The sequence below is a fragment of the Vulpes vulpes genome, chromosome 4, assembly GCF_048418805.1.
Source record: "Vulpes vulpes isolate BD-2025 chromosome 4, VulVul3, whole genome shotgun sequence".
Classification (NCBI taxonomy): Eukaryota; Metazoa; Chordata; class Mammalia; order Carnivora; family Canidae; genus Vulpes; species Vulpes vulpes.
In genome coordinates this window covers 117,183,953-117,194,393 of record NC_132783.1, presented here as the reverse complement: position 1 = coordinate 117,194,393, position 10,441 = coordinate 117,183,953, and the positions used below count along the sequence as shown (strand labels likewise).

At 37.0% G+C, this 10,441-nt stretch overlaps 1 protein-coding gene across 2 annotated transcripts in view; it reads right to left on the bottom strand.

Annotated features, from left to right (window-relative positions):
- The window catches only part of DCTN4 (dynactin subunit 4), a 29,591-nt gene that overhangs the window by 4,187 nt on the left and 14,963 nt on the right, over positions 1–10,441 (bottom strand). For both annotated transcript variants that reach the window (XM_026008453.2, XM_026008460.2), the window contains 4 exons: positions 5,711–5,784; positions 3,298–3,352; positions 2,162–2,269; positions 578–675 (listed from right to left, as the gene is read on the bottom strand). In XM_026008453.2, the coding sequence (XP_025864238.1) occupies positions 578–675; positions 2,162–2,269; positions 3,298–3,352; positions 5,711–5,784 (335 nt within the window). The remainder of the gene's footprint in view (positions 1–577; positions 676–2,161; positions 2,270–3,297; positions 3,353–5,710; positions 5,785–10,441) is intronic.

The following is a 10,441-nucleotide window of genomic DNA, read 5'->3' as shown; positions in this document are numbered from 1 at the left end:
TCTCTGGCGGGCATCACTCCAGCAATGCTTCCTCACCCAGGAAGGGGCAGTACCTGCACTGCAGTTTTAGACTGGATCCTGACTGATGTACTCCTCATCCCGGGAATGGTTTGGTTTTTTACTTCTCAGTTACTAAGTATGAGAGAGTAAAATCTATTCTCAAAGGGCAGGTGGGGTGGGGTAAATGGACAAATCCAATGATAAAACTATAGGGAGGGAATACTGTATTCTGTTTGCAACTATTAAAAGTCATGCACTTGAAAATGTTTATTAACAGGGGAAAATATATTTAAATGGGAACAGAGATCAGAAACTGCTTACAGAATGATCCCAATGATGGAAGAAATATATGGAAGGGCAAACAACCAAAATGTTAATGTGCTTATCTCTAGTGGTGGTATTTTATTTTCTTCTTTACTATTTTAGGTATATTCTGCAAATTTGTCATAATTATTTTTATAAACAGGAAGAAAAAAATCACCTTAAACAATCAAGATAAGAAAATTGGGATCGTTAGGTGAGCCTCCTCTATTAGCCAACTGCAGGTGTGTTGGGGAGTCACTAAGAGAGAACTCACTCAGGATCATCCTGAAAGTCCTGCGGTTCCGCCAACTCGTCATACTCTGCTGCTGCATCCTTGCCAGCTAGAATGAGCTCTTTGGGAGGCACTACCACCTGGAGCATAAAACAGACAGGGTCACCTCAGAAAGAATCAATGTGTTGTAGGACATTCATTCAACATACAACACAGTAGGACACTGACTTAAACATACAGAAGCTTCAAGTTTCAAAAAAACATATGGTATTACTTCATTCATACAGAGTTTAATAACACACTGTTTAGGAACATAGACATTTCTAGTAAAAGTACAAGAATAAAGAACAGGTCAGCATTCTTCAGACTAAGCCTTATGTCGTGACTAGGCCTCAATTTTGCTATGTCAGAGGTTAGCAGATTGAACAATGTCAACTATGGTTGTAATTATGGATATACAAATGAGGCTGGGGAGGCATAAGAGAGAGAAATATAGGAAGTCTGTAAGCTGGGTGTACACTTCGGCATTTATTTCTGTCTCATGGTAACAAGTTATTAGTGTTACTAAAAAGAACAAGGACAGATGAGTTTCATCTCTCTTTGAAAGTGATGCTAATAAGTGAAATAATTAAAAAGCAGAAAGAAAAAAGAAAAAGGGGATCGAGAAAATTCTCTAGTAAGTATTCTTTGAGTAACAGCTAAGTAAAACACAGGCATCATTTCTATCAATTCTTGCTGTATCATGCAGAATTATGAGTCAGTAATAGATTGCCCACTGAGCAAAGTTCTTGATCTAAAATTCCAAGTACTATATGAATCACCAACTAGCAAAAGGAAGAAAGGCTACATTTTACTCATTCAACTGACATTTACTGAAAATCAAAATCACCTATTTTAATAGTTGGTGCCATGTATACTGCATGTGTAAGCAGAGGGCAGCTAAAAGAGACATATCAGCTTTTAAAAGGACATGCTGAAAATTTTCTATGGGTCTTGAAAACTGAGTATGATAAGACTGAGAGAGGTGTGGGCCTGTATGTCGGAGAATGGCACTCTAGGCAGAGAGTAGCATCTGTAATTCTCCAGCATGAAAGTGCATAACCATTGCATCTGCTCGGATAATACGCATTAATATGTTTGATTTGGAGAATGCTAGATTTGGAGATCTGGGGGAAGGGCATCCTGGAACAACAGAGGGGAGACCATGGAGGACCTCTCTAGCTATGCCAAAGAATGTGGATTTCCTCCCTAAGTCAGAGGAATGCCAAATGACCAGCATGCCATGATCAGAGATAGATTTTACAAAGGTTGCTCTTGTGGCAAAACAGACAACAGGCTGGAAAGGAAGTAAGGGTGGATTTCAAACAGGTCATCCCGAATGTTACTGGCACAGTCCAGGTAAGAAAGAACAAGATCTGCAGAAGGCAGCGGCAGTGTGATTGTGCATACAGCAAAAAAAAAAAAAAAAAAAAAAAAAAAAAAAAAAAAACCTCAAGGGGTGAAATCCAAAGAATTTGATTACTGCTTGGATGTGGGAACAGAAGACACTGTGGAGTCCTTCAAGCAGGTCAAAAGGTCCCTCCAGGGAAAGTCAAGGTCCCTCAGGATAAGGCAAAATGCTCCTACCTTAGCAGTGCTATTGACATTATCGGGGTCTCCCTCCTCGCACTCCAGCAGCGTCACATGGGTGAGGTTCTCCACTGGATTTGTAAGTGTCAGGAGGACCTGGCTCTCCTGGGTAATAGGAAAAGCCTGTCTCAGACATGTTCCACTGCTGCCACCTAGGTCCACCTTCTTATTGCTACACCAAGCATTTCAGAAAACCATTACAACCCCAGCCCCCCTTACTCCTAAGCAATAACACCCACCTATACCTCTAAGTCACTACATCATTCTCAGAGGGCTGGCGGATTCCTATTTTATTATTTATATATTGGGCTATATGTGCTCTGGAGCTACTTAAATTACATGAGGAAATAGGACAGATCCCACAGAAAGGGCCACGTACTAGATTCAGAAATTCTGAGGAATGTACATTATCTAAGTGATTAAAGTTTACAACTCTTGCTCCAACCAGTCCTCCATGTAAGGACTCCTGAGCAATAACTTAGTCTGCTTAGTCTGAAAGTTCTCATAAATAAAATATGGGAGCTGCAGGGTAGCCAGATATTGAAAAAAATCATTCGTTAGGACTCTAAAAGACTTTTAAGATTTCTTGACCCATAATTTGCTCATTTTGTACTTTCTTGAGATTGCCAAAATCTTTCAGATGAACATGGATTACATAAATGTCTTCATAAGCAGCACAAAAGTAAAGAACTAAAGGGGCTGCTGGAGAATATTCTACAACCCCCAGGGGGTGCAGGAGGGGGCACAGATAAGGAACTCAAAGAAGAAGAGCTGTAGTAAAGAAGAAATCTGGTTGATTGCTGGTATCTGACACACATACAGAAATGGAATGTGGAGAGTCGTCTGGCTGGAGAAGAGCTAAAGGTATCTGTGGGGTAAAACATTTTCTCTCCTCACCCATCATTCCATCTTTATACAACGTGCACACTGTTCCTTCAAAATTTATGTTAAAGATGCTGTTGCCAAGAATCTCAGAATAAAGAAATTAAAAATCTCAAAACTTTTATGATTTCAAGCTTTCTTATCCCTTGCTCCTGAATTTCATGCTAAATATACCGCCACCCACATACACATAAACACACACACATCTCTGATCAACCCTTAGTCTTCCTGTTAATGAGCAAAGTACTAACCTTCATGTAGCGAAGGTTGGGAATCGACATGATTCTCACTTCTGGGATATAATTGCTATGTGTGAATAAAAAATACATTAATGTTCATTGAAGTCTCTTAAAGTTATTACTTTTTTTAAGCAATTGCAGCAAAGATTTCTTCAAGTTAACTAGAACATGTCACACAAAAAGAATCTTAAAGAATCATACCATCATAATAAGATCTTAAGACATGAAACCAACTGGTAATGAGTTGTCCTGAAATCTTAGGGACTCTATCATTTATTTTTTTTTTAAGATTTTATTTATTTATTCATGAGAGACACACAGAGAGAGGCACAGACATAGGAAGAGGGAGGAGAAGCAGGCCCATGCAGGGAGCCCGAAGTGGGACTCGATCCCGGCACTCCCAGGATCACACCCTGAGCCAAAGGCAGACACTCAACCACTAAGCCACCCAGCCGTCCCAGGGACACTTCTATTTAGAGTCTATGTGTCTCTGTGCATTATAGTAAGTATCTTCCTTATACATTTGCTAGATATATTTTTGAGATTTTACTAATTCATTTCTGTAAATCGAAAAGGCAACTAGTTATAGGGCCCATGACTGACTGGGTCAAAGTACTACTTACCACCTACTTACCACTGTTATATAGCTCTATGTGCAAGGTAATGTTTTAAATGCTTTAAATTTAACTTATATAATCTTCCCTGTGACTGCATGAGACAGGTGTTATAATTATCACTGCCATTACCGAGATGAAGAAACTAGGCTTGGAGAAGTAACTTGCTGGTGAGTGGTCAAGTAGCTCTAGGGTCTTTCCCCTTAACCACTTCATGTTTTGCTGCCTCCCTAAGTAAGACAACACAATACCATACTCACATGTGTTTAGTCTGAACTCAAAACCACCCAGAGTCAAATCCCAGTTTAGTGTTTATATACCTATTCTTTCCTCCAAAGTCAACAGATCAGTGTTTCTCAACATTCCTGACTACTGTAAGGACTTATTTTTAATTACTGCGTAATATTCTACAACCTGAGTGTACCTCAATTTAATCAACTATTGTTAATGGTTAACCAGACACTGGAATTTCTAGATTTTTGCCTTTTTAAAATGTTACGATACACATCCTTAGATATATATCTTTAGATATTGGTGGTTTTGCTTCAATAGAATAGATTCCTAAGATAGTACTGCTGGTTTAGTCTATGTAGTTTTGTCTTGATATTCCAGGGCACTCTCCAAAAAGACTAGCAATCCACAAGCCTACCAACAATGTATGCAAATGTTTCCCCACATTCTCAGGAGTACTGAATGCTATTTATTATAGCATATATTTATAGCATATATTTATAAACTTTTCCTATCAAGTATCAGCATCTATCCCTGTATTCACTGACCATTTGAAATTCCTTTTTTTTTTTTTAAGATTTTATTTACCTATTCATGAGAGACACAGAGAGAGAGAGAGAGAGAGAGAGAGAGAGGCAGAGACACAGGCAGAGGGAGAAGCAGGCTCCGTGCAGGGAGCCTGACATGGGACTCGATCCCAGATCTCCAGGATCACGCCCTGGGCCTAAGGCAGGTGCTAAACTGCTGGGCCACCGGGGCTGCCCTGAAATTCCTCTTCTATAAGCTGCCAGTTCAAATCCTTTTGTCCCATTTCCACTTTTATCTTTCCAATTTGTGGGAATTGTCTAGGAACATTAAATTTTTATCTGTCATGGAGTAGGAAATATTCTTTCTTACTCTATTGTCTGTCTCATGATTCTGTTGTCAATTTTTTTAAAACAATTCACATCTGTTAGGTTTTTCTGCTAAAGGTCAAGCTATTCTCTTCCTTAGTGGTTTCTGGGTTTGCTGCCTTACTTAGTTTCCTCTAAGCATTTCTTGCCCTGAAGTCAAGACAACATTTTCCTAATTTTTCAAAATATTTTTCTTGTTTGATTGATGGTTTTTGCAGCAAAATTCCCTTCTACTGACAAGTCCCAGTAAAATTAATACTAATGATCACTTTAATCTAATTCGATGACCGTTATTAGAACATAAGTAAGATGAGCATTGTTCTAGGATACTCTTTGATTTGCTATACTTGGTTATTTTTTACTTCAATATTTTGGATCATTACCAAAATTAGGTGCTTTATAATTTGTAACCAACAAACAGTTACTCTCTGTCCAATAATCAATGTAACAATCACTGTCCCACACCACACTATCAGTGTGTTTCTGATGGAAACACTCTTGATTCTAGGTCTATAAGTTGTTTTAAACTTCATGGTACGTAACTCAAAACCTAAACAGAAGAAATAGCAAGATTATTCTGATGCGTTGTTTTTTTTTTTTTTTTTTTAAGCCCAGAGTAAATACATTTCATGTTGAAAAAAGACAAAGAACAGTAATAACTAAAAACACCAATCCCAAAATACTCACACAGCAACCAGTTGGATTTTGAATTTGATAGATGTTGGATTAAATTCTGGCTTGCTCAAATTATGTTCACATTTCTAAAAATAAAAAATTATAGTATGTATCAGAGGAAATCAAGAATATACTCTGCTGGATCCACAGAGCTGTTAAATTCAGAAGGACAGCATTTACTCAAGTTTTGTTTTATTTTGTTACAAGACCATGCATGTTTTGAAAGAGCATATGCTGCTGATCACCAAAATTTGCAAAAGATGTTTTAGACATAAGTAACCACACTATCAAATATTATTATACTTCTGCGGTACTTAACTACTGAAATAAAAACTAACACATACTGAGAACATACGTGTGTGGAACAACAATGTGTTCCTTAGTTTAAATGGATTTAAACATCATATTGACTTTATAAGTGTAGGTACCATAACAATTATTGTCCCCATTTTACACATGATGAAAACAGGGCACAGAAAGGGTTAAGTAATCTGTACAACTCCACAGAGCCAGTGAGAATTGAAGCTGGGTCAGGGAGTGTGGGTAGCTCAGTCAGTTAAGCATCTGACTCTTGGTTTTGGCTCAGGTCATGATCTCGGAGTGGTGAGATTGAGCCCTGAGTCAGGCTCTGCCCTCAGATGGAAGTGTTTGAGATTCTCTCCCTTGGCCCCTCCTCACACCTAATGCACTCATGCTCTAAAACAAATAAATAAATCTAAAAAAAAAAAAAGAAGAAAAGAATCAAAGCTGGGATTTAAATCCAAATAATGTGATTTCAGATCCCATGTTTTAAAATACAGTAACAATTTTTTACTTTCTTGAATGGGTACTACATATACCTGGTTAAAAATTTCCTAACAATACAAAACAGGGTCAGTGTAAAGGTACCCGTTACTTGTCCTTTGTCCTTCTCCCCACAGCCCAATCAGTATCTCATGTGTTTTCTTACAAATAGCCTATATATGCACATACAAGTATATACACATATCATTTTTTTTACAGTAACATAAAAGGGAGCATTTTATATACTCTTCTGTCCTTTGCTTTTTTACTTATCTATCTTGGAATTCCATACCAGCACAAAGAGCTACCTCTATATTCCACTGTAATCATTTCTGTAACTTATAATACAGCAATGAGTATTCTTAACATCAGACATTTCCCACATGTGTTAACTTTTGCTAATCTGGTAACTATCAAACGGTATCTCACTGTAGTTTTAATGAGACATTTCTCTGATTATTGTAGGAGTATCTTTCATGTTTACTGGCTATTGAGATTCCCTCTGCTGTGACTCGCATGTTACTATTTACTGGGTGCTTGTATACTGGAGTATCTTTTCCTTACTAATTTGCTAAAGTTCTTTACATGTTCTGGACATTAATCCTTTAATTATATATCTTACAAATTACTTTTCTCAGGCCATGGCTTATCTTTTCATTACTTACGGGTCTTCTTTGGAGTGCAGATATACATTTTATTTTTAATATGTCAAATATATAACAATATTGTCCTCTATACTTTGTGATTTGTCTTATTTACGGAATATTCCCCTACCCAGAAGTCAAAGATTTTCTCCTGTTTCCTTCTAGAAGTTTTGCTCTTCATATTTGCTCATTAAAGTTTCTAATGTTCCAGGGTGCCTAAGTGGCTTCAGTTGAAGGGTCTGCCTTCAGCTCAGGTAATGATCTCAGGATCCTGGGATTGAACCTTGCACTGGCTCCCTGCTCAGTGGGAAGTCTGTTTCCTTCTGTCTGCCCTTCCCTCCTGCTCATGCGTTCTTCTCTCAATCTCTCTCAAATAAAAAAAAATTTTTTTAAAATAATCTTAAAAAAAAAGTTTCTAAATTCCTGAAATTGACCTTTGTGTATGGTGTGAGACAGAGACCCAATTTTATTTTCATGTAATTATTTGATCTAGCAAAATTTAATAGGCTATTCTTTTCCCAATGATCTGGAATGCTATATTTGGTAAATACCAAGTTTCCTCATACCCATGAGTCTGTTTATGTTATCTCTATATTATTTCTAACCTAACATATATGCATATTGAAAAAACTTTTTATATTTATACACACAGATTTTCCCTCCCTTCCTTTCCTTACACAAAAAGTTGTGTACTTGTCACACATCCTGCTTTTTGTGCTTAAAAATATGCCCCAAATTAGTACCTTCTTTTTTTTTAGAATTATAGTACTCATTGTGTGGATGTACCATAATCTGCATATTTTGGTTTGTATTTGTGGAGGTCTATTCACTATTTCTTTTCTTCTACTTACTGTAGTATAGATTTAATCTGCTCTTTCCAATTTCCTAAGGTAAACACTTAAGATGACTGATTTTTAATCTTTCTTCTTTTTCTGATCTACAAATGTAATACTATAAAGTTCCCTCTAAGCACAGCTTTCACAGCATCCCACATATTTTGCTAAGTTGTTTTCCTTTTTATTCAATTTAAAATATTTTAAAATTTCTCTTGAGGTTTCTTCTTTGACACATGCTATTTAGAAACGTGCTGTTCAATCTCCACATATAATACATGTATTGAGGACTTTCTACTTTTCTCTACTTTCTAGTTTAATCCCATGGTGGTCTGAGAGTAGACATAGTATGGTTTCCATTCCTTTTAAATTATAGGGTTTTTTTGTGTGTTTGTTTGTTGGCTCAGAACGTAGTCTGCCTTGATGAATGTTCCAGGTAAGCTTGAGAAAGATGTGTATTCTGCTGTTGTTAGATGAAGCAGTCTACAAATGCCAATTATATCTAGTAATTAATGGTGTTGTGTTCGGCTATGTCTTTACTTGTTTTCTACCTGCCGAATCTCCCCATTTCTGAAAACAGGGGTGATGACACTATGACAGTGGATTCATCTATTTCTCCTTGCAGCTCTGTTTCTGCCTCACATAGTGTGACACTATTATTAGGCACATATACACATTAAGAACTGTTATGTCTTCCTGGAAAAATCAACTTTTTTTTTTTTTAAAGATTTTATTTATCCATTCATAGAGACACACAGAGAGAGAGAGGCAGAGGCACAGGCAGAGGGAGAAGCAGGCTCCACACAGGGAGCCTGATGGGGGACTCGATCCAGTGTTCCCAGGATCAAACCCCGGGCTGCAGGCGGCGCCAAACCGCTGCACCACCAGGGCTGCCCAAAAATCAACCTCTTTATCATTATATGATGTCTTTTATCCCTGTTAACTTCCTTTACTTTGAAATCTGCTCTCTCTGAAACATAGCTACTCTTGCTTTCCAGTGACTAGTATTAGTATGGTATATCTGTCTCCATCTATTTACCTTTAATCTATGTGTGTTAAAGTGGGCTTTTCCTTCCTTTTAATTTATTTTTAAAAATTTGTTGAGTATAGTTGACACATAACACTACATTAGTTTCAGGTGTACAACATAGTGATTCAATATTCCCACATATGGTATTGCTCACCAGTGTAGCTACCAGCTGTCACCCTACACTATTACAATACCATTGACTATATTCCTATGCTTAGCCTTTTATTCATGTCATTTATTCATTCCATAACTAGAAGTCTGTATCTTTTCCTTCTTTTTTAAAAATTTTTTAGAAAAGACTTTATTTATTTATTCATGAGAGACACACACAGAGGGAGGCAGAGACATAGGCAGAGGGAGAAGCAGGCTTCATGCAGGAAGCCTGATGTAGGACTCAATCCTGGGACTCCAGGATCACGCCCTGAGCCTCAGGCAGACACTCAACCACTGAGCCACCAGGAGTCCCCTTTTTTTTTTTTCTTAAATAAAGCCTTTCCATTATAGAAATTTTCTAACATATGCAAAATACAGAATATTACAAATTCCTAGGTACACGTGACCCAGCTTCAACAATTAGCAACTTGTTAGCAACCATGGGCAAACTCGTTTCATCTATACTCTCACCCTTCTACCATGTCTTATTATTCTGAAACAAACATTGGGTATCATGTCATTTCACCCATAAATATTTTGGTATACATCTCTAAAAGATAAAGGTATTTTTGAAAATAATAATACTATTATCCCTAAAAACATGAAAAGTTCTCTTAATAGCATAAAAAAATCCAGGTAGTGTTTAAATTTCCCCAAAGGTTTCATAAATGTTTTTTTTTCCCATCCCCCCCCCCCCCCATTTTCTTCTTAGGTTGTGTTTGAATTGGGATTTAAATGAAGTCTACACGCTGTGTTTGGTTGATATGCCTCTTAAGTCTCTTCTAATCTAGAGTTGTATTGTCAGTAGCCACTAGTCACACGTGATTATTTAATTAACAAAGATGAAAGATCTAGCACCTCAAACACAATGTCACATTCAAGTGCTCAACAGTGACATGTGGCTAGTGTCTACCATGTTGGACTATACATATACAGAACATTTCCATCATCAGAGAAATTTCTGCTGAATAGCACGGATTTAAAAGTTTTCTTTTCTTTTTTTTTTTTAAACAATTTATTTATCAAAAAAACTCAATTGTTCGTTTTATAAATCTATAGAGGCTGGATTTGCTGATGGTTCCTCTTTCTTCCTCTCTTTTAAATTATTTTATTACTCCTTTTTGTTTCCTCTTTACCAGCCTATAAGTTATATATTCTTTCACTACTCTTTTAGAGGAGTTAGTGCTATGAATTTATTAACCTTCAGGTACCTCAGTGTCCACATCTGTAGAACAATAACAATAGTATCCACACCTCATAGTTGTAAGGATTTTTACCTTGAAAGCAAATTAAATTGGTA